Source organism: Camelus ferus, chromosome 29 (genome assembly GCF_009834535.1).
Source record: "Camelus ferus isolate YT-003-E chromosome 29, BCGSAC_Cfer_1.0, whole genome shotgun sequence".
Classification (NCBI taxonomy): Eukaryota; Metazoa; Chordata; class Mammalia; order Artiodactyla; family Camelidae; genus Camelus; species Camelus ferus.
The window spans coordinates 4,877,110-4,902,918 of NC_045724.1; the positions used below are offsets into that span (position 1 = coordinate 4,877,110).

General features: G+C 35.0%; 1 protein-coding gene across 9 annotated transcripts in view; it reads right to left on the reverse strand.

The window, feature by feature from the left end:
- Positions 1 to 25,809, reverse strand: part of RALYL (RALY RNA binding protein like) — a 585,337-nt gene that overhangs the window by 285,870 nt on the left and 273,658 nt on the right. For all 9 annotated transcript variants that reach the window (XM_032470310.1, XM_032470312.1, XM_032470309.1 and 6 more), the window contains exon 2: positions 12,189 to 12,467. In XM_032470310.1, coding sequence (XP_032326201.1) covers positions 12,189 to 12,444 — 256 coding nt within the window. In that variant the 5' untranslated portion in view covers positions 12,445 to 12,467. The remainder of the gene's footprint in view (positions 1 to 12,188; positions 12,468 to 25,809) is intronic.

Genomic DNA, 25,809 nt, shown 5'->3' on the forward strand with positions numbered 1-25,809 from the left:
ATTGTTAAGGACATAACAGGAAAAAAATTGAAGGTCAATCTCTAAACCTCTGTCACGAACATAAAAATTTTTAAAAAGATACTAATTTATTATCGTGTTCCATTGATTCCACAAGTGTGAAACTGATTTAACATTCAAAGATCAATTATGGTTCTTCATATTAACAGAATTAAGGAGAAAAATCAAATATTAATTTCTATATATATAGGAAAATATCAAATACATTTCAATAAAAATTATTGGCCAAGTTGAAATATAAGGAGAACTTCCTGAATTTCATAGGGAATTTCCACAAAAATAAAACTCTCTGGTAAATGATAATAGCAAAATATTAGCAACTTCCTCATGTAATAAGAAAACTGTTTTTCCTACCACTACCATTCCTCAATATTATTCTGGAGATAACAGCCAATGTAATAATGCAAGGAAAGAAAGAAACATCAAAAAATAAGAAATAAAACTATTGAGAAATCTAGATGAAGATGGTGGAGTAGAAAGTTCCTGAGCTCACCCCCTGGGAAAGCTGGGATGGCAAATAATTCCAAAATAAAAATAAAAAATATCAAATATTTGCTAATTCAATTTCTTATTTTCATTGTAACTAATCTTCAGATTAACTGGAGGATTGGTTTATGATTTACATCTTGGGAAGTGAAAACTTTGTCAAACTATCACATTGAGAAAGTAGGCTGACAGTATGTTCTTTAGACATTGAGGCAGGAAAAAGCTAATTTTTCTATCAGTACAAATGGTAATAATAGGTTTATATAATGGTGCCTTGCTAAAAGTGTTATTACCAGCAGCATTCTTTGAAAGTTTTCTACAAGACTTTCATGACTTAGAAGCCCCTGCAAGGGCTGTGTACTTCTCAAGGGGTCTGCAATGGATGATGTTGGCCAAAAAGATCATCTGTATTCATCATTTCAGCCCAGGCTCTCTGTCAATCTGTCTTTACTGAAAGTTCAGACCTTGCATCTCATTTGTACTGCAGGCATATGCAGGAAACTAGTTCTCACCAAAATGGAGTAGGGAAGTTGCAGTGGGAGAACGGATGCATTTATTAGGGAAAACATCAACTACGGACACCGAAACTCTTAATCTCTTTGTTTTAACAAGCTTTGGGTGGTACCATTGAATAATATATATTTGAACGTTATCCCAAGCATCTGAGCAGTCTCAGAACTCAGTATTTCTCACTTAACACTTTTATAAGACTTGTTCTTCATAATTTCTAGTGGTGATCCTAGATGTTTGAAGGGACTTTAATGAAAAAAAAAATTACATCCCTAAAAGGCATTATAGTAAAGATGTGAAGAGAAAGACAGCTTTAAATTTTTTTTTAAATCAGTAAACATATAAACATGTCAACTGTACAGACAGATTAATTTGTTTCTGGCATTTGCAGTTTTAAGGATTACAACAAACTGGTGATACAAATGCTAAACTATGGCCACAAACATTGTAATTGCTCTGAAATGCCCATACTGAGTTTTGTTTTCTGGACAACTGGAAAAGCTCTATCATTATTATAAATTATGAGTTAGTGTCAAAATAATGCAAGGCATTGTTTTCATATAGTTTGTCTTGTATAAAACTATTGTTAAAATTTCTAAATTAATGGAGTTTGTTGTGTGATTACTCCAAAGTGGTGCTTTTTAACCAGTTTTTGCCCCTAAGAGGATTTTTGGTAATGTTTGGACATAGTTTTGGTCATCACTACTGGGAGAGGGTACCTCTGGCGTCTAGTTAAGGGGAAGCCTGGGCTGGAGATGGAAGTCGTGGCTTCTGCTAAACATACTACAATGCACAGAACAAGCTCCTAAAACAAAGGCCCCAAATTTAAATACTGCCAAGGTTAGGAAACACTGCTCTAAATACATGTATTGCTGTATACAGCCCACCAGAAATTGCAAAATGCTAGCATCCTGTTACTTAAAGGCATAATTATATTACAAAAGCAGAAAATAAATAAAAATAAGATATTCAGGAAATAGCTTATAACAATTACACTAAACCTGAGTATAATCTTCATTCCCAGAGGGTTTCACCTATGTCTTGGATGGAATAGAACATTAATAATTCTTTTACAAATGAAGGAAGAAGTGAATGAATATCTCAACAGTACAAGAAAATCAAGGTGCATGTTAAATAATATATTACATAATTAAAACATAACAGTAACTCAAATGATAGTTAACAAATATAACATTCTTTTGAAGCTAATGTTCATTAGATGGAATACAATCTCGTAAGTATTTCTACACACTTGGATTCATCAGTGTGTCACGCAAGACCCTGCACAGCCTGGCATCAATCTTACTTCCCTCCTTCTTCTCCATGAGACCAGTCTTCATGCACAGGGCTTTATTCACTTCTGCCTGAATTAAGACTTCAGGTATAATGTGCCATCCACCTGGAATTCCTCTCCCTATCCACCCATCCTTTTAAATCTCTCCTTGTCTCGAATCATCTCCCACCACACTTGCAATCACCTGAATGAATTTCTTACTCTCAGCAATTACCCACTCAACTATAATGGCCTGCCTGCACCATCGATTCAAAATCTGTTCAGAATGGTGCAACACACACACACACGCACACACACAAATACAGAGGACTTCTCATGGCACTAGGATGATTTCAGAGGCTGAAATCACTGTGCACAAACTTTTATCACAAAGTATGTACTGTATGCCAACAAGGTTCTAAGCACTTCACAAACATGAGTTCTGCTTTATACACTGAGCTAAATACTACAGGTGAGAAAATGGATTCTTAGTGAATAATTTCTTCACATTACTTTACCACATGTGGCAAAGAAGCCAACTGCCCACTAAAGATTTACTGTTTACTGGAGGGAATGACTGCCCAGGCCCATTAGCATCTAGGTGTGGTCCATGAAATGTAAGCAGGTAAGCTGAGTACCCCTTCCAGGCTTGAAATGCAAGACTGCCAGAGCATCATCCTCTCTCTTTTCTAACCAGTCTGCTGGCTTTTTTAGAGCAGGCAGATAGCTAGAAACAAGCAGAGAAAAGGGTGACACAGACCCAATGGCAGGAATCGGGCAGAAAGGAGGGGCACAAGCCAGATGCAGGAAAACATACATCATATAAGCACCAGGGGTGCCTGGGCAGAGAAAGAAAAGCAGGAATCTTTGGGCTGATAAGGGGCCACAACTTTTGGCCTGGAGACCAACAAAGAAAGGTGAGAAGAGGCAGGAATTTCCAGTGTCTGAATATAATCTTTTGCTCATTTATGCCCTCATTTCAATAAAATTGGCCTTGCAGATCAGAAGTACCCATAATGCACTGACGCCATGACACTTCTGATCCAGACTAAATAAGGACAAAAATCCCTCCTCCCTTTGGGAAGGTGGAATTGGGATGATAATCAGGAAATATGACCCCAAACCCTTCCCTCCTCAGTGAATATTCTGTCCCTTCATTTTTACACCCTATGTAACTAACTTGCTAAAGAAACTCAGGGCAGCCGCTCACCTGAGCCTGCCCGCTCTCCCCTTGAGAGTGTACTATCCATCCTTCAATAAATTATCACTTTACTTTTCTTAACCTCTACATCTTGTCTCTGAATTCTTTCTGGGACGGGACAGGAACCTGGAACACTGGTTGCCTCCACTGGCAACATCTTGACTCCCTTCCAGGTTCATTGTATAGTGATGGAATTCAGGACAGGTTGCCTCAGAATAGGCCACACTGGCATACTGATTATATTGAATTAAAGTTACTTGAGAAACAGCCAGTGCAAGAACACTCTGACCCCCTTTGTCCCCTGGAAAGCAAGAAATAAATCTCCCATGGGAAAGGTACCTTCCCTGTACCAGGAATTAGAGAGACATTCTTATTACGAGAGATGAGGAATTCGAGGCCTGAAGGCTATATAAACAAATTCTGTTACTTCTTTACTAATTTATTACCCAAGGCCAAATCAAACTCCTTTGCCTGCCAACTCTTCCCAAATGTATTGTTTCTTTGTCTAAAAGGTATAAAAGCTGCCTGCCTTGGTCACTTTTTTGAGTTTATATTTCTATCACCTCCCATATACACAAATTAAATTTTTCATTCTCCTGTTAATCTGTCTTATGTCAATTTAACAATTAGACCAGCCAAAGAATCTTGAAGAGAAGAAAGGAAAAGTTCTCTTCCCCTACAGTAGCCACTCACTGAAAGATGTCAGAGCATCCTACAGCCTGGTCCCTGGATAAAAGAGGAGGACTGAGCCTCCACCTTCACTCATCTCCCCCTTAGGACACTGACTGTATTTTATGTGAGAAAGAAATGAATTTCTTTTAGCTGTTAAAATGTCAGAGTTTAAAACAGGGAACTATATTCAATACCTTGTAGTAATCTATAATGAAAAAGAATATGAAAACAAATATATGTATGTGTATGTATGACTGAAACATTATGTGGTACACCAGAAATTCACACAACATTGTACACTGACTATACTTCAATATAAAAAAAGAAAGAAAGAATGAAAAAGAAATGCCCAGAACAGGCAAATCTGAAAAGACAGAGAGTACATTAGTGGTTGCCAGTCTGGGAGAGGGAGCAACTGTTTATGGGTACAGGATTTCCTTTTGGGGTGAAAAATATTTTCTGGGAACAGTGGTTTTGGTGGCACAACACCGTGAATATACTAAAAAACAAACAAACAAAAGTACAATGCAGTAACTGTGCTATGGGAAAGATCAAGCAGGTTGACAAGTCTACTTTAACTGCGGATGCAATAGACAATAAGGACTACATTCAAGTTCCTCTAGAATCACCCTGGTTTAAGCCTGATATCACATCATCACAGTTACCAGCATCCCTTCTCTCTCTCAAAAGTCTCCTGGTTTGGATGATAAAGTGTACAGTCACTTTACTGATATATTGATATGGAAAAAAAATTACTGGCAGAATAAATAGTGAAGTAACTTAAGACGAGAATATATGAGTTTGATATCTTATGCCAGCACGTGTGTGCTGTAAGGCAAGTTAATTTCTCTGAGCTTCAGTTCCTACCCAGCAGAATAGACATAAACACTCGCATTACTTACCTCTCAGTACTGCTGTGAGAATCAAAAAAGATAAGATGTGCTTGAAAGAGCTTTGACAATGATGAAGTACTTTGTAAATGTCTAGCCATTAGTAAGAGACAACTATGACAGGGTGTCATTTTAAGGAATGCAGAGGAAGTATTCCATGAATAAAATCTTTCTTTAAACCAATATATCATTTACTATAACCTTTGAATAAAATATATATTTGTTAATATTTGATGCTTAAAGACTGGGCTATGTTTAGAAAAAAATTAACTCATGTCTACTGAATAGCTAACTCTGGGGTGTCTGACTTTTTAAAATAATGCAATTATTTAATGCAATTTAATTGTATATCATAATCACAACAAAAACAGAATAAAATGGAAGAGGCTCCAGTGAAATAGCTAATTGAACCCTCACAAGAACCTTCTATTCCTACTACTAATAACTGAATCCCTAAGTTCATAAACTGTGTCTTTTGCAATCATAGTAGGAGTGAAGTAATCTACAAATAAAGACATTTCAAATGTCTATATGTAGCCTGTGTGTAATCAAGCCAAGTGTAATCAGTAGAAATCGGCACTGGTCTAGACTTAGCCTCCAACTTCTGCATGATATTTGGGTACAAAAGGACACTTTAGGTGTGACCGCTCATGTAAATATTGTCAATACTAAACATTTAACATGTTTATTTTACCTTTCATATAATGCATTTGAGAAAAAAATAATTCCAATGACTAAATTTCAATTAAAAATATAATAAATATTTCCAATATTAGCAAAACTTAGAAGTCAATTTCAATGAAATATTTAAAAGAGGACATGTTAATACTTCAAATTTTTAAATTAGAATTTTTTAAATAACCAACTTGAAATACATTTTTTAAAAGGAATTTACATTATAGAAATTGTGTTTTTTACAAAAATCATTCAGAACAATTTCACAGTGGGATTCTGATTTTTTTAAGAATCCCCAATTACTGTGGATCCAAATGCAAACAATTGTTCCTTTCTACAGTTTAGCAATCCTCATTACCTATCAAAGGCAGATAGCCAGGGATATAAAAAAGATATCCCCTTTTCTATTGTGATATAAAAGATGTGCTGAAGAACTGAAAATATATAAAAAGCAATGAAGTTTCCTTTTCTGTACAATACCCACAGGGTGTGTTATGATGGGTACTTGGAAGGCAGCAATACTAAAAATCCAGTTTATTTATTTGAAATCCTTTAATGTGTTCAATTATCATATCTCCAAACATATGATCAAGAGTATTTATCAGGTATTTTTCCTCAGACAGACAACTGTGAACTAGGAATAAGAGATATCAAAGGGGAAAAGAAGAGAGAATGATTTTGAAACATGTGTCACAGACTGGGATCACAGCCTGGCATGAGGTCACATGCCACCCAGGTTTGAATGAGTAGACTGTGAACTGAAAATAAACCTTAAAGAAAATAGCACAGAAATGGGGGAGGACAGCACCCAAAATAAATCTGTCAACCTCACAATCAGGTTTGGGACATGCCTGGATCATAGACTTAAAAACAAAACAAAACAAAACAAAAAAACTGGAGACATTCTTGCAGTTTGAAGAAATAAGTATTTTTGTTTTTGTTTAATTTCTCTGAAGTATTAAATATATGGGAATCTAACCCCAAAGGAAAAAAAGTACCCTTTAATTATTAGTTAATGTGTTATATGCCTTTAAGGGTAATAACCTCAGGAAACAAACTATGTATTCAGTAAAACATTGCTTGGGTTCATTATCGTGTTGATAAAATGAATAGACCATGGAACTAACACAAGATGACTTTTCACCTGTATGTTATGAAATTCAGAAATCTTTGTCAACGTAGTTTGAGTTAAAAAACCCGAGGAAGTTAATCGAGACATTAGACTCTGACCTTTCAAAATTCAGATGAGAGTTCCAGTATTTTGAGCTCTAATTTCTGAGCTCCCTTAATTACTCTATGCACTGTAATTTTTAGGTAGGATTCAGCAATTTTTAAAATAACTTCTCATCTTACATGAATTTGGAAAGAGTGCAAACTATATACTTACTTAACATTTCAAATTAGAATTTGATGATAATTTTATGGTAAAAGTTGATTTCTTCAGAAAGATGTGGAATATTTTATAATCTGGATATATGGAATTTTTGTTCTTAAATGTTGAGTTATACAAATGTAGTCAAGGGCATACATTCATCCTGACTATGTCTGCAATGGTTAACTTGCAGTTGGTCCAAAGAACATTTCTATTTATGCCAATGGTTTTATTAAAGACAAACAATGAAATCTGGCAATGTAGATAAAAGATTTTCTCCACTACTCAGCTGGGCAGGTGGCTTTGGGTATAGAAGACATTGATACGGAAAGAAACTTAGGCTTTAAAGATAATATGCTTAAGCTCTCCCAAATGAAATTTTTAAATATTAGTATCAATAAGAAGATTTGTCCTTATGAAAGTTTGGAAATCATTAGCAGCTTAGGGGAACTGACTTAAGGATCGACTAAGAAGGCAGTCATCTAACACTGGAAGTTTAGGAAGGACATGGTACCTGTAACCTAGAACTGGGAGATCAAAGAGCTGTGTAGAAGGTCCTTTGGATTTAGATTTCCAGAAGGCTTATCAGAAATGTTCTTCTTTTTATTGGGACCCAAAGGTTTCTCAACAGATCAGTCCTCAGCCAATACTCTTTGCACTCTATATACTTTCCCAGAGTGAACTTACCCATCTCCATAGTTTTAGCTCTGTCTTTGTGGATGACTTACAAATGCACTACCCTTAGTCCAACTCTCTCCTCCTAGCTGGGACCTGTGTATCCAAGATTCTACTAGATACACATACTTAGATACCTTCAGACATGTACATCAATCTTAATACATCTATTCAGTCCTGAACTCACTGTCTTACACAAGAATCTTTTCCCTTGGGAAATCTTTCTCCATCATCCTGGTGATCTGCAAGTCAATCCACCAGAGAAGTCAACCCAGAAATATGGGAATCATTCTTGATTCTTCTCTTTCTGTCTCACCCATTGTGCCAATTAGTTATTAAATCTTATTGGTCCTACCTCCTTTTCCTAACTTTTTCCTCTCCTTTTCCATGATTTGAAACCTAGACTCTCAGCAGACTGCAAACACATGTCCTTGTTTCTAGTTTTATATCATACTAATCCATCCATCAAACTGCTAATGGATTATTCTTTCAATAAAAAATGTCAACTTTTCATTTCCCAGCTTAAAACACTTCAGTGTCCCCTTACTGACAGACTCAAAATAGCTTTTCATATTTTCCATTTAGTAAATGCTAGTTTTCATCACATGCATAACCCATTCTTAGTTTAGAGATATATTTGTAATCACCATTGAACAATAAGGACTCACATTAGGATGTTTAATTTTTTCTGGTACTATTGATGTTTTACTTGAATTTCTAAATTGTCTATAAAAACCTAAACACATAGTGATATGAAGTGATATGCACTGAGATCAAATAAGATAATATAGGTAAAGAACTAGCCCAGTGAATGGCTTAATCAATACTAATTCTCTTCCCACCTTAAAGAAAAAGAGGGATGCTTAGATAGGTTGTGGTACGTGAAGCTAATATCAATTTCATATGACAGTGGTCTATTATTTGATCCATAACCAATCCATTTCAAATTAAGGACTTGTAGGGTTTAGTGGGAGCTAAAAACCTTAAAAGGTTTATTTGAGAGTCAAAAATCTCAAGAAGCAAGTGATTTACTTAAACCTAAGTTTCCACCTGTCACCAAAAATAAGGTATTTAAAGCCAGAAATGGATATATCTCCTGGAAAACTAAACATTTTATTCAGGAACCAGATGCTCATAAGGAACATCTAACACATGCTTTTACCTGAATCCCTAGAAATATTGCTTAAGGAAAGGTGAGTAGATTGAGATGCTTGTCCTGAAAAGCAGTTATTAAGTTTTAAATCACCTGCTTTGTATGAAAAGGCATTCAGCTTAGACACAAGGTGTGAACGACCAGATTTCAACTGAAAGAATCAAGTCTTTGACTTGGATTCAAGCAGAAAGGGTGACTATGACTGATTAAGATATATGCTCCTTAATGAAAAAAAAAAAAAATAAATAAATGCTCCAAAGATTAACTGGAGGACACAACTGAGAGAGGATCCCAGAAGAATGACTGGGAATGAGAAATGGTATCTTCTTAGAAGCATAATTTAATTCTGGTCTCTCAAAGAATAGTGATGTGGTGTCATCATTTTGTCCCCCTTGGGATTTTCCAAGCAAGGCACTAAAGTTTTAGTGTGGCTATCTCTCCTTCCCCACTGCATTCTTCTCAAAGGGATAGCAAAGAAATGAGCAGTGATAGGTATTGGGGTTCAAGGCAGGCTGCCCCAAAATATGCCTCAAGGCATACTGATTATTTTGAATTAAACTTACGTAAGAAAGAGCCAGTCCAAGAGGGACACTCGGACCCTCCTCTGTCTCCCAGAAACAGGAAATAAATCTCTCATGTGAAAGGTATCCTCCCTGCATCTGGAGGTAAATGAACACCCTTAACACCCGGGCCAGCGAATCCTGGCCAAGAAGCCTCTAAAAACAAACCAGTTTACTACCCAAGCCCAAACTTTGCTAAAATTCCTAACTATTTAAGTCCCCAAATCTAAGTTTCTTGGTCCTGTCATTTCCTCCCAAATGTATTGTTTCTTTGTCTAAAAAGTATAAAAACTACCTGCTTTGGCCACTTCTTGGGCCCCATTTCTACAAGCCATCCATGTACAGGAATAACAATTTGTTTCTTTTTCTCCTGTTAATCTGGGTTATGTTGATTTTATTATTAGCCCACCTACAAGAACTCAAGATGGGAAGGAGGGAAGTTCCCCCTTCCCAACCTAGGAAATGAGACTCTGGAAAATCAGCTATAGTTCATGAACACATGAATTGGACTTTTAATTGATTTTATATTGGCAACTAACTTAAAAAGTTAATAATTAAATGCATTCTTACAAGTATGTACTAGTTTCATAACAATCAGGATACAGGAAATGGGTATTTCTCTAATACTGGTTCAGATGTGGCCTCGAAGTAGAAATTTCAACTTAGAAAGGAAAACAAAATTGGTGGGAAAACTTCCATTTCAAGGTAAACAAGTAGAATGTGGATATTAAAAAAAAAAAAAGGACAAATGTAAGACTTCCCAATGTCTTTTTGAAAGTATTGCCTTTCCTTAAAATATGATAAGTGAACTGGAGGAATATAAATAAAACCATATTCCTATATGGTAATGATTGTGGTTTTATAGCAAGCATTTATGTAAAACATCTTTTATTCCCTCATGACTACTACCTCAGGCTTCACTCTCATTTTATTGAATCCCATACCTTCCCCCCAATTTTTCATAACTATGTTATATAACTTGGTAACACAACATTCTTAGCACTCTTCTAACTTGATTTGTCTAAGCTTTTTAATCTTGTTTCTTTTATATGCTCCTTCATCTTTATGTCTGTGGACGTGACAGAAGTAACATCATAAATTAAAATATGTAATTCCAGGTACTGATGAGGGCTGTGAAAAAAATAAAGCACAATAATAGAATAGACAGTGTAAGGCAAGAGGGCAGAATGTTATTTTATTTTAGTCAGGTTGGTCAGAAAAACCTCTCCGGGGAAGGAAAATTGGAGCAAAGCACAAAATAAAGCAGGGAGAAAATAATCTAGCAAAGATCTTGTCTTTTCAGCAGAGGAAACAGCAAGTCCAGGGCCTCTGAGGTGGGAACAATCTTGGGAAGTCTGAGGCATATCAAGATGGCCGGCAACACTGAAGTGATACAGGAAGGCAGAGAGAGGGAGATGGAGCTGAGGACATGCAGTGTGGGGCACTGTAGCTGTAGGATAGACTTATCTTATTCTGGGGGAAATGGGGAGACACTGGAGGCTTAAGAGCAGATTAATGGCATAATGTCATTTAGTTTTTCAAGGGACCAAGGGAAAGTGGAAAGAGGCAGGCCAGTTAGGGGGTTATTTCAGTGGTTCAGCTGAGATAAAATGGCGGCTTCTATAAGACAGCTATTGGTCTATTGGTCTAGATTTCAAAGTTGATTGAGTTTGGGATATACTGATGGCAAGAAATAGGATAATGGATAACATTTGGAGTGTGAGGGGAAGAGAAGAATCAGGGTTGACATTTAGGTTTTTCTTTGAAAAACTGGATAAACGGGGGTTTCATTTATTATGATGGAGAAGCATGGAGGTGAAGCAAGTTGGGGGGTGAAAAATTAAGAGTATTGTTCTGTGTTCTGATCATATAAAGCTGAGATCCCCAGTTAGACATCCAAAAGAAGACATTGTATAAACAGATTAATATATGAATCTGAACATGACAAGAGATATAAATTGGAGAACCACTGATGTTTCAATTACAATTTTTCCTTATGTAGAAAGAAGATTGTCTCATTTCTATTTTTTATCTGCATACTTTTTACAAAATGTTTTCTCCTAGAAATTTTCATTTTATTTCAGACTATATTCCTCTCTTTTCTTTGAAAAAAATAAACCATATTCTTCCTTGTACATTAGACATAAATCTGATTATTGCACATGATGGAGCAGACACAACAAGATCCCTGCCTAGGTAAGAAAGAATGGATTATAGTTCTTTTCTAGTTCCCAAGATTTACTTCCTTTTGCTATTTTCTGTCCCTTCTCCCGAAAAAATAAAAACAAGAGATGACAAAAATATGTTAGCCTCTTGAGCAAATGCTATAAGTATAAAAAGTAAAGTATTTTTTTGTTTTTGTTTTCTCAGCATAGTGTTTCCTGGAAGATAAGACATCATTTTAAGTCAAATAAAGTTAAATATGATGCATATTTTTTATTTGCCTGGACCTGTTAGGATTGGTGGAAGTAACAAGTATTGCAAAGCAGATTTGATCTCATGCTTATAAATTTGTGGAGAAAATAAGACACTTATAATAAAGCAATAAGAGAACAAAAAATAATATAAATGATAAATACATAGGCACTCTAATTGATTAAGAGATAAATATCATGGTATTGCTGGCTTTTAACAGTAAGCCATATCCAGATATGTGCAGAGAGTAGAACGTTAAAGTGAAACCGGTAACCGAGCAGGACTTACCGAGCGGCTGACCTGCGATGATCCTGGCATTTTCTCCCGCCACGGCAGCTCTCGCGTGCCGTTCACTCATGTACTGTACAAATGCATAACCTTTGTGAACTGAGCATCCAACTATTTTTCCATACTTTGAGAAAATGGCTTCAATGTCAACCTTCTTGACAATGGCTGTATTTAGATTGCCAATGAAAACGCGAGAGTTGATGGACTTGGGGTCATTCTTATTGGTGACATTGCTGGTCTGTGTTTTGCCAGTCATGGTTGGCTCTCCTTACTTTAATCCTTAAAGAAAAAAAAATCAAAAGGAAAATAATTAGATTGAATAAATACCACTGGCTTTTAATAGTTTTTCAATAGTGTACCAGGTAACCTCTAGTTCCTAACTACTACTGATCGTCTTGAGAAGAAAATTTAGTAATATATAAAAGGTGAATATCGCATTGCAAAATGTAGTAGCAAAATATTTATAATTATTTAACATATTATTGTAAATTCCTGATTTACTTATCTAAAAGTCAAGCCTGCACAGTGACTAAATCTTTTGTAGCTGTTTTTAATTTTAAGTCTATCAATATTTCAGAAGTAAGTTTGAGGAATGAGACACCATATTGGCTATTTCATTATCAGAAACTTTCTATCAGAAATTAACAATTCATTTTATTAAATGCTGTGGAAGAGAAAAAAGGATTAAAAATTTTTTTAATATTAGAAATTAACATAGGAAAAATACGATTTTGAAAAAGAAGGATTTAACCATAATTAATTCTATATATTCTCTTTAATTGAACCAATATCAAATTTCAGTTTCAAAAAAACAGCATGTGTAGCTAGTTTTCATCAATGATCAGCAAATTAGCAGACTGGGTATCTGTGCTGTAATTTCTATTCTCAATCTCATTTTTAATTCATTTAACTAACAGCTCCTATGTTGCCTAAGGACTGCTAGTATTTCTAAAAACTCTTCTGAGCTTGGCAGAGTGTTTAATTGTGCTTAATTAAACTCAATGAAACTTTTATTTCCAAGTACTCCAACACTTACAGATTTATTTTTTAAGGCTTTAAAAATTCATTCATTCATTCAACAATATTTATTAAGCACATTTTTTTTTTTTTTTTTTTTTTTTGCGGGGGATCATGTTCTAAAGTGTCTAACGATTTAAAGAAACTAATAGGGTGAAACTAAAATTCCAACAAGGATACAATCTCTGACACTGATGATCATTGTGGAACCCTAGATAACTGATACATTTGATCAGTGACAAATACATTTCTATATGAAGAAATCTCTTTTAAAATCTTATAGCTACAAAATAATTAATAAGTGCATCTTATTTTAAAAATAGTTTAAAGTGACATTTCTAAATTGAGCATAAAAGAGGTAGAAGTCTTAAAGGCTTGTAAGCTGGATATACTTGAAAATTTACTCACTATGCACTTAAACCAGCTACTCTTGAAATCAAGAGCAATCAAGTAACATAAAAATGTCTCAGATTAGGCTGCTAATTATTACACCTTAGATTATCAAGATTTTACTAAATACTGGACACATTTTACACATATAATATATATATATATTATATATGTATATGTATGTATATCCTTAGAATGAAGGATGACTTTATAAACAGTTGCTCACATAAAAATTAAGAGTATGGCACCATTGAAAACAAGGATTATATGGCTGTCATGTTTTGTTTTAACTTAGCTACATTTCAGGGCATTCTTTATGAATTATTTAAGGTTAGAGCTGAAGGAAAGGAAAGCTGATAATCTTTTTTAATTTGGCAATTAGAGCTATTGAATATCTCAAGCTAATGCTCTGAGAATCAATTCAAGCAAGAAAAATCAAGGTGTATAGAAGTATTTTAAACAAACATTTAGCTTCTTCATATAATCAAGTACATTTTAATCACCTGAGGGAGAAAAATAAGCTAAATATCCATTTTTTTGGCTCCAGAATGGATTGAGGGTTATCTTTCTTACAACTCTAGGCCAACATTAGTAATGCAATCTGTAGAAGTAATATTATTTTCTTTTTGCTTTTACATGATATTTTTAGAAATATAGTAACATTACTTTCAATAACAAGTGATCCTGGACAGAAGTAAATTGGTTAAAATGCAAACACAAGAACTATTAGATTAGGTCATATCCATGGTTTACAGAGCCCAGTGGACTGTTCTTGACCCTGAGTCAAATTTAATTTGAAGCATAGCTGCACTCTGAATTCTCACTGCTTTCTCTGGCTCCATCCTTTCACTCTATGTAGATGACTCTCATAACTGTAAATCCAAACTGTTGTTTGTGTAATTCTACTCAGTGCTTTTTGATCACCTTAAAATCTACGTGTATCTAATCTCTCACATGAAGACTGATTTGCCAGTTTCTATCAGGTTTATAATAAAGAAATAGTTTTGCCATTGTGTTATACACTATCATTTCAACATTCTCTGCAAAATCAAGGCTTAACTCATACTCCAATATTTAAAACAGATGAAACAAATGTTTTTCTGACATTATGCCATGGGCAGTGCAGATCCTTGATATCTGGGTGAAAAAAACAAAGTAAGGTCTAGGATGGCCCTAACTTTCTGTCTGGGAATCATATTTCAAGTCTTAGAGTTGGTAGGGGTGTGTGTGTGTGTGTGTGTAGGGGTGTGTGTGTGTGTGTGTGTGTGTGTGTGTGTAGCACTGAAAGCAGAGACAGCAACCTTACTGAACTGATGTCATAGATCAGATTTTAAAGTGTCTAAGGATGCAGGAATTTGTGAAGCAGATTTCTAGATAGAAGAGAGCTATCCGGAAATCATCTTGGGGTCCCTTGAATCTATGCTGATTCCGAGGACATGCATGCAAAGGATGAACTTCTATGAGGCTGGTTACAAAGTTATCGGAAGGCTGTGAGCTGAGTAGTTCCCAGATCCACATAACCTGAGACTCATTCATTCAGTTCCTACCAGCAGCAGTGGAAAGTTGAAATTTGCTCCCTGAAACATTAAGTTTGGACACAGAAGCACTGAGCTTTAGTAATGGGGATAAATGATTTCTACAGTAGAAGGTACTCAAGGAACCACCCTAATAAAACTTAAAAACAAGTCTTTTAAGATGATGAAACTGAACCAAAAAGCAACTTAAATGTCTATTAGAGCAAAGTATAATACTTCTTTTTGAAAAACAGAACTCAGACACTCAACAACACAAAATACAAAATCTTCAGGATCCATTAAAAACTTCTAGAGATCCCAAGAATCAGAAAATATGACCCATAACCAGGTGAAAAATTAAAGATATAAAAAAAGAATCAAATGGAACATCTAAAGTTGAAAGCTATAATATCTAAAATTAAAAATTACACTTGATGGATATTTCAGGTGGAAAGACTGCAGAACAGATTTGCGAATTTGAAGTTGTAGAAATAGTGAATAGAAATCAAACACTAAAAATATGAACAGAGCCTCAGTGAGTTATATGACAGCATCAAAAGTTTAATATACATATATCAGGCATCCCAGAAGAGCAAAAAGTTCCCCCCAAATTGACAAAATTCTCAGAGATTTGACAAAAATTATACGAGCTTATAGATCCCAGAATTTCATTGAATCCTAATTAGAATAAACACAAAGAAATCCACACCCAGACACATCATGATCAAGCCACTGAAAACCAAGGATAAAGAGAAAAAACAGGGAGATCTCTGGCACTGGAAAAATGCCTATATGTAAGAAAATAAAGTTGGAACATTGGAGAACAACAATCAAGTTGATGTTATAACCACAAAAAAAAAAAAGTGATAAGGGAAAAATTAAAATTTCACTGAAAATACAGCTGAAACTTGAAATTTGTCTCTTTGCTTTTAAGTTAAAGTTTGAATGGAGTTAGTGTTAAGTGTCTGTGAAAGCTGCTGTATAACGAAAGGCAATATGTAAACCACCACTGCCCCACAGAATTTTCTGTAACGATGGAAGCAGTCTACACTCGAACTATCCAAAAAGGTATGCAATATCCCCACGTGACCTCTAAGGACGTAAAATAATGCTAGTGAGATTCAGGCACTGAATTTTTAATTTTACTTAATTAAAATTACAGCAATATTTTAATGTATTTCTCTACCCAAAGGACTCACAGGGCTCTGATTTTTTTTAATATAAAATAAATATAAATCAGAAATAATTTGGCTATTTATGTATTTGGGGGTATGATTTTGGTCCCAGAACCTCATGAAAGATATGATGGCTTTAGAAATATTTCAGATGAACAAATAAAAAATTCAAGTGGCTATATGAGAACTAATTTAAGAGTAGGGTTTTCATTCTGGAAATATCAGACTGAGATGGTTAATGCTCTGTTAAATCATAAAGAATGTGCTCAGAACAAGTAAAGTCTTTTTCTTTGTATTTGAGGGAGATTTCTACTCTTGAATCTAAAAGGGCTACATTAATTATGAATAAAAGGCAATGTTAAAAATATACTTTAGAGAAAACATTTTTGGAGCAGACAAAATTAACAGGGCAATAAATTCTACCCTTGTCTTAATTTTATGGTCCTGAATTTTCAATCTAAAACTCATATTGAATAAAGAATGAGCAACAAAAGTAAGAATCACAACAATGAGAAATTCTCAGGTATCCAAGAAAGTCAGCCAGCAATAGAAATATACACTGTATTCAAGAACCTGGGAAGAGATTAAAGGGCTCCAAAAAAATTTTTAAAAACCATATCACACACCAAACACCATCATCTGCTGAGGTCTAAAGTTAGTACTCAAAAAAAAAAAATTCCTATAAAATAAGGTAAAACCTGGCAAATGCAGCAAGACATACAAACTAAAGTTGTAATTTCAGGGGGAAAAAAGACAAATCATATCGAGTTGAGAAGATCAGAGAAACTGTCTTAAAGATGATGATATCTGAATTAATCATTAAAGGGTATTATTAAGAATTCACATGGGCATTACAGTTAATTTCTCAGCATTTATAAAAAGACAATTGTTTACCAAATACTTTAACTCATCTACATGTACTTGAATAATTTTTTTCACTAAACAAGTTAGTATAAACTTGCTTAGATTTATAATCAGAAAAAGGAATAAAAAAACTGAACTGAAATGAGCCAATGTATTTAAGCATCTCTTCTTGGACAAAATAAACAAAAAGAATGCCAAAATAAGTCTGAATTTATTCTTAAGAAATCCATCCACAATTCAGAAAGACATAACTTATATCCATCAGGGCAGTGACAATTCTTCAACAGATCTTAAGCGTCACAAACACTATTTTGTGAAAAATCTTCTGATGTCTATTTGCCATAGGGAAAGATAAATATCATGATCATAATAAAGATTCAATTCTGAAGCTGCAAACTGCTCCCAAAACAAGACAAATGAAACTTTTGAAAAATAAACATTTCAAAGAAGTATGTATGTATGAAGGAAAAGATATAATCCCAACCTGAAGATATTCATTGTTAAAATTTTGATATATTTTCTTTGTTATTTCTTTCTAGTACTTAGAAAACAAGTTGTAAATTAGAAGTCATCACAATTTACATCCAAGTGCCATTACTTCTTATTTCAATACACATTTTATTATGTTGTTAAATAATCTTGCTGAATATAACGAATTGTTGCAGAGTAATGAAGCTATTCATTCTCTTAATGAGCATTAAGCTTGTTTCCAAATTTCTGAGATTGCAGAAATATCTCAGATGAACCCTTTGACAAATTCCTGGGTAAAATAAGATGGAAAAATTTTTAGTTTTTTGTTTCTTTGTTTAGATATTTGATAATTAACACTCAGCTGTTTTTCAGAAAGGTTGAACACCTCTACCCCTACCCGCAGTGGCTGTTTTAGCATCCTCAATGTAGTTTTGATGCCTGCCAGCTCTCCCCTAAGTATTACATTCAAAGGATTTTCTGACTCAATAGGATGAAAAGGAGGAATGGGCAGACCATAAGCTAAATAACAGAGGGCTTATCTGATCTCTGAAATGAAGTAAATAAGTTTGTTTAAGAGCTTAGCGAGGCAAGCACTACTAACAGAGATGGCATACTTCCCTTGTACTCTGGGGGAAATGACTTAGCATTCAAAGCTTCCCAGGCAAAGTCATTATTATTTAAAAATGTAATAAAAGTTACTCTGATGTAGTTTGTTAAATGCACACTTTATTAAATCTACATATCATATTTTAAATACTGGTATGACAATAGTATGTGTTCAATGTTTATTAAAAATTTTAATGGTTGGTAATAGACAAATTAAAAACAGTGCATATTAAAATGTTTGAGCTTTCAGCAGCCATTCTTAGTATTGCAGTTGAGTTGCTACAACTATGAATGACATCCAGAGAAAAAGTGAAATTTCCTTCTCATAAAATTTCTGAAAACATATTCATGATGTTGACATCAAATTATTTTGTATAACTTTTCTAAACTGTGTGCCTCAGAAACTGAGTGTAATATTGTGGAAAAACACCACATAAGAACCTAGAAACCCCAGTTTCCATTTTCCTGTTCAGTTACTAGTTTGTATGTAAAAAGCTTAAAAGATATATAATATTTTGCTTTCAATAAGGACTCACTAGTAATAATGGTGATATGATGAATTTCATAGAAAATCAATGAGATAATTTTAGAAGAAAAATGTTTTAAAATGTCACTTTTAAAAATTAGGCAAATTCATATAACAGATCAAAGTAGAACATAAAAATTTAATAAAATTATGTGGCAGTTGAAAAATAAAATTACTATCTAAAAATAAGAATGGCATTTTGTAAAGCAAACGATGTTAGCTCAAATATCTTAGTAGCTGTGAGCATATTTGAACAGAATCATTAGCTACTAAGAAATAAGTATTTTTCATCTGGAGACTGAGATTGAGTTGTTGGCTAGGGAGCAAAAAAATAAATGCAACAACTACAGTTACAAAAAGTGAACGATTTTTATTGGTTATTTTAACCATAAAATTGAAAAGCAATGCATATTCATAAGTCAATCTTTCAAACTTAGTTAAGAATTTGGAATATTAATCAATTTTTGCATTAAACTGAATTATTGTAGACAATGTAAATTAGCAAATTTTATAAATAAAGAGTAATTGTAAGTCTTAAACTGTCTTTTGGGAAACATTTAATGAGGTGCTGGAGATCCAACCCTTGTTGGGCAGAGGGTTTCAGTCTTCAAGGGACAGTCACCTATGTTCGTGAAGGGGTCAGACACATCCATGTGGAAATCATGACCAGCCTGAAAGAACACTGGCTGGGTCAGGCCAAGTATCAAGAGTAAAGTAGGGAACAAATATTCAGCACGGATTCCTTCTTTGCTCATGCACCACTCATCCCAGACCATCCCTCATCCCAGACCATCCCTCATCCCAGACCGGCATGACAAAATAGCACAGCCTGGGTGTTAAACAGCAGGCATTTGTTTCTCACAGTTCTGAAGGCTGGACATCCAAGATCAAGGTGCCAACCTGCTCATTTCATCCTCCTGGATTTCAGAGGGCCACCTTCTTACTGTGTCCTCAAGTGGTGGAGAGAGAGAGAGCTCTGGCCTCTCTTCCTCTTCTCATAAGGACACTGATGCCATCATGGGAACCCTACTCTCATGACCTCAAGTAAACCTAATTACTTTCCAAAGGCCCCACCTCTAAATAACATCACATTGGAGGTTAAGGCTTCAGTATAAGAATTTTGAGAGGACATAAATTATTCCACAGAAGTTCCCATCACCCGACGGTTAAGAACCCACTTGTGTTTGAAGTTTTCAGGAACTGGAACAAGCTTCCTCTGAGCCATGAGAGATGTTGTGATGGATACGATGCCTATTATACCAGGGGTCACATAAACATTGCCTATTTATCTGATCACTCAATTCAATGTGAAAGAGTCCAGTGAAATTCTTACAAAGAAGAAAAATTAACTATTGACTTTAAATTAAAAACAAAAAGATCCAAAGAAAGAAAACCACATGGTGGTATCACTCCAACGTAGGCACTTCATGAGGTCACCCTTAGGTACACGCATATTCTCTAGGATACAAAGCAAATTGATATAATTCTGGGAAATTTACTGCATGTGATATTCTTAAGAGCTTTCTCCTCTGCAAAACAGAAACTTTAATCATACAAATTGTCTAAGATAATGGCTGCAATTACGCTTCCAGGATAACTTTCCACTGGTCAACATGACCTAGGCAGGAGAGTGTTTTGAGTTACATGGAGAGGTCAAATCAACAGTAATTAGACTCTTTCTACTTGACTGGGGGAAATTGGCCAATCAGGGTTAGTACCCACTTGTGATCTAAGGGTCTTGGGAAATGGAACAATTAAGAAACAAGCTTCCTCTGAGTCATTGGAGATGTTGTGAGTGGCTATATTTTCAGGGATCATGCACCAAGGACAGACACGGCCCATGGCACTGACTGCTATTTGAACTTTTTTTTTTTTTTTTTTTTGGCAGAGGGCCATGGGCCATGAGGCACCATTACTTTGGTTTTGACTAGTCAACCACATCCATGTGGAAACTGAGAACTATTTGAAAGATCCCTTCAGTGGGCTGGGACCAAGCACTCAGAATCAAGTATGGGATAAATGGGACACCATTTCATTATGTCACATAATCCTCTTTTTTTTTTTTTTAACCTTTCTTTTTTTTAATACATGTTATAAACATTGCTATAGGGGTCCCATTCAGGAGATTTTGAATTTTAAAAGATGGCCTATAAATTATTAAAACTATCTCAAAAGCAGCTCTACAACACTTACTTCATATTTAACAAGCACAGAGCACTTATTATACACCTGCTGTTGGTTTAATGTTATCAAATATTCATTCACTTACAATAGTAAAGGAGAAGGTTCTACTTTTTCCTTTAATTTCCTCTGGGACCTGGAGTATTTCCAGAGAAGTGTTCCAAGTTACTTAAGGAAGACACTAGTCATTATAGTGCCCAAGAGTTCTATACTGGGAGGTCTCTTGGCCACCAAAATATTCACATTATGCTGAAGCAGGAAAAGTCACAAACTGCTACAACTTTGTGGTTTATATTACAAATTATATTAAGAATGACAGGTGACACAGTATCTTGAGAATGCCAGAAGGTTGTTCTGATAATTTTTTTTTTCTCAGAATTTGTAAGATCCACCTACTTACCAAATCCAGCTAGATCTTCCCTGAAATAATATAAAAGAGTAGAAGACATGTAATTTTGCATTTGCTGTCTTCTGTGAGTCACACAATAGTAAATAGTATGGCATATTTCACACTGAAGAGGTTTCATAAGGTAAATATGGAGATTTGATGTAAAAGCATCGTAGCATTTATTTCTAATTGATGTATATGACATGAGGCCAGAAGTGGAGAAATAGTAGGAGGGTTATTCTTGTGTAGTCACTCACATAAATCTCTGTTCTATCCCCTCTTTTCCTAAGCTGAATAAAACATTCTTCTCCATTTTCAAACTCTCAGGTCACTTAAAGCTAAATTACGGGAGGTAAACACTGTCATGCCCACAGGAGAAACTCACTCACTCCTACTTCACAGGCCCATTCCATCCTTGTCCTCTTTGTTCAAACTGTCAATCATGACAGTTTCCTTGGGAGTTAAATTCACACCACTAAGTGATTTCACGTAGGCTACTAAACTGCCCGCAGAGATGAACAATTGTCAATCATTACTGACTTGGCTTCGGAAGACTGGCCCTAGAGTGAAAAATCTTAAATCCCAAGCCGATCCCCTGAAGTTTCTCTACTCTTCTAAAACAAATAAATGCCCTACAGTAGGTGCAATGGTGAATTTCCCTCCACCAACCTGAACGTCTGGAGTTGTATAAAGCAATAATAATGATATAGTGAAGATGCCTATTGCATGTTGGTCTAGATCAGATAAAATTCCTGTTTACAAATTTCTCAGATTCAACAATTATAAAGGCAGATACAGTGTTATTCATGATAGCATCTAGCAATCAATGTATTGGGGGGAAAAATGGATTCAGAACTTTATTTCTCTTTGGTGGAATAAATCCAAGCCCTGTTGATGCAACAGTCTATGATGATAGCCAAGACTTTCCAATATAGGACAGAATCTCCACAAAAACCTTAGAAAAATCCCAGGGGAGGTAGAAGTTAAAAATTAATAATGCCCTTTTCTGAATGAAAGTTATAGGATTGTTATTAATGATCGCCCATTTATGAGCTTAGTAAAATTTAAGATTTGTTAAGATCTTCCTCCAGAAATAATAGTAGGGAGACAGTTGACTCTACATATGAGATAACTATGCCACTTAAGTGTCTTAATTCATGAGACGTTTGTAATCCCATCCGCAATAGGAGAGAACAAATCTGACTCCATACTGGATCTGTTCCTTTTACTTTAAACTTTGTATTCTATCGCTTTTGCAACAAATGAATCACTAAAGGGATGTTGCCTATAACTTAATGTATACATAATGACCCACCTCCTGGAACCCTCCCATGCCTGATTGTTAGGCTGAAATATCTTTGTTCAGCTCACAGGAAACACCCTGATGAGGTCCACCTAAGAATGGCTGCAGGAAAGAAGAATAAACACATCAAGCCCAGAATCTGGCCGAAACCAGGAAATATTTGTAATGACTTATCACCTTTTCTACTTTACCTCCTTACTTCCCCTCTTTTTGTTCTGTAAAAGGAATCAGCATCTAAAACCCAGGCAAGATGGTTCTTTGGGACACTAGTCCACCATCTTTTTGGTCAGCTGGTCTTCTCAATAAAATAGCTATTCCTTCCCCCTACAACTCATTTCTTGATTTATTGGCTTGTCATGTGGGAAGCCAAATGAGCTTGGACTCTGTAATACACATAGACTATGTTTTAATATTAGCATCACTAGTATAACTTGTCAGATTTGAGGAGGAAGTCTACTTTTTTAAGAATGCTGTCATCAGAGTTACACAAACAAGTCCCCAGTCTCAGCTCTTCCTCCTTTTAGGTGAGTAACTTTGAGCAGCTATTGCACCTCTGATGCTCATTTTCTATCCATCATTTAGGAATAACAATAGTAACTACTGATATGACTGTTAAGAGGCTTAAATGAGGTGTCATAAAACACAACACCGTGTTTGGCACATAGGAATTGATTTAAAAACAGTATGTGGATAGGTTAGAAATTCATGCCCTAGATTATTTTTCTTTAGTGAAAATTATATTTTTCTATTTTCAGGTACATTGAGTTGATCCAGGGGTAACTTACATCACCCCTTTGAATGCTTCCAGGTTTTTTCAGGCAATGTTCTGATAATCTGGTAACTTCTCTCTGAAGCTGGATTTGGACTACTGCTTTATACCAGGTCTTCCCTAAAGTGCTTTTGTAGGACCCTCTAGAGATATGACACAGCTTCAGATAATATTATGTCTGAGATCTCTGCAATTTTGAAGTCAGCACATCATTCTCAAAAGGGGTTCTTGTGAATCAACATACTGGAGAGGTTTTAATTAACAAGTGACATATCACAGCCTTGGTTGATATTTATCTTGCATTCATGAGAATTTGTGATTTTACAGGCATCTTGCCTTTGGTATTATGACCTAGCCCTTAAGCATCACTGGCACATACATAAGGACCTGATGCTACAGAAGTTCTGGTGTTTTGGTCCGTACATATAGTTTCAAAAATGACTTTCACATTTCATTGCACCCTCTCTGAGTCCTTGCCTTTGCAAGCAGTCTCTAATAGCTTGCAGAGGAGCCATGATGATTATGTGGATCTAAGCTTCCTCTGGAGTGTGCATTTCATGTACTCAGGTAACAGGCTCAGGGCTTTTTTGGAACATTTTAACATTTGTGTTAGAAATTCCTCCTACACATTTGAGATACTGCTACAAATAAAGCTGTAATTTCTGCTACAAATCAGGAGATAGGCTGTGAGGGTAACATTCTGGGAAGGTCAGATTCCAGAGATTGGCCAATTCTATGCAGGCTATTGCATTTATTCAGAAATATGCTGTACTGGGCTTCTGTTAGCTTCCAAGGTAATGAAACAGACAGAAATGAATGCTCACATGGTAAATTGCACACATGCACACACATGCGCACGCACGCATACGCACACACACACTGATAGAAATGGTTTATAGTTTACAAATGTCTGTACTAAACCAACATGACAGGATGTAGGCAGAACAACTCTGTGTCCCAGAACAATATGAAACCTGGATCACAGCTGGAGAGAACCCCACTTTGGGTAGAGATACAATCTGTAGCGGGAAATTCTCCTGGGGACTTGATATCCAGGGAGGCGTATACTGGAAAAGTGGAGAAAGGTGTTGAATTTCATGCTCTATACAGTCATTGCCCTACAGTTAAGGTATTCTAGCCTTTCTTATCATTGAAGAGACTCTTAACCTTGTCTTGACATGAATTTTGGTTTGGCAGTGTTGTCACTGTGGGTTTCAAAACAAACTTCACATATACATTTTCCTCAGATTATCATTTACAATGTTTCAAACTATAACACTAGGATAAATCATGTAGCTCCAAAACACAAGCAGCAATATAGCTTCTCTAGGTTATGGTTTCACTTATGATATTTAAATCTCTGGTCAATGAATTATACAAAATTTTGTGAGTAGGGATAAATTGGTCGTACATTTGATTTTTCAGATAACTTTAGGGGAAAATGTGTAGGAATAAAGTGAACTACTTATGGCCTAAATCTATTCTTTCATGTTTCACTTATTTTCTAGTTTATAAGTGCAGGAATGAAATATATTATACATTGCATGTGTATATACATATATATACATGTATACAACTGACATTTTAACTCTGTCATATAATTTAGTTCAGGGTTTTAAGTACATTAGTGCTTAACTCTCACTGAGTTCATTTAAGTTTGCAAATGAAAAATTTTTAAAAAAATGAATGAATAGGTGAATAAATGTCTAAAATTCTTTTTAGTTCTTATTGATATTATTAGTTTGAATTAAATATATACATTTACATCAACACTATAACTCCAACTCCCCAACCAGGCATATAGCAATTAAATTAGTGTTTTTTTTAATTTTGACATAATTTTATAAGACAATATTTATTGGGAAATTCATTGCTTTCAATGGTTGTATAATGAATTTTGTTGAGAGTCAATTTCCTGACAGAAGCAGTCAGAGATTCTGTTGGAGGACAGAAATCTTTCTGACAGGTTAACATTCGTAAAATGTTCTGTCCTATCTCACGGGCAAGAACTATGTTTTTCCCTGCTGTGTCAATGGAAAATTATATATATATTTACACATATACATATATATATCCATATATATAATTTTTTACTTAAAATTTACTATCTATCTATCTATCTATGCAAAGAATGACTGCTGTCCTTCCTGGCATGAACAACCATCAAAATCAAGTAGAAGGGCCTATATAAATTAAATATATATGTAAACTAAATAGATTGAAATTCACAACCTGGCAGGGATTATCAAATTTCTGGAAAGAGAAGAGGCACAATTTTGAGAACCAGAGGTATGTAAGAAATACTTTTGACCACTATTGTTAATGGTATTTTTTTTAAACATCTTCACAATTTTTGTGAACAGCATTGACAGGAATATGTACTCTGTACTGAATTAAGGGACATTCCATTCCATATT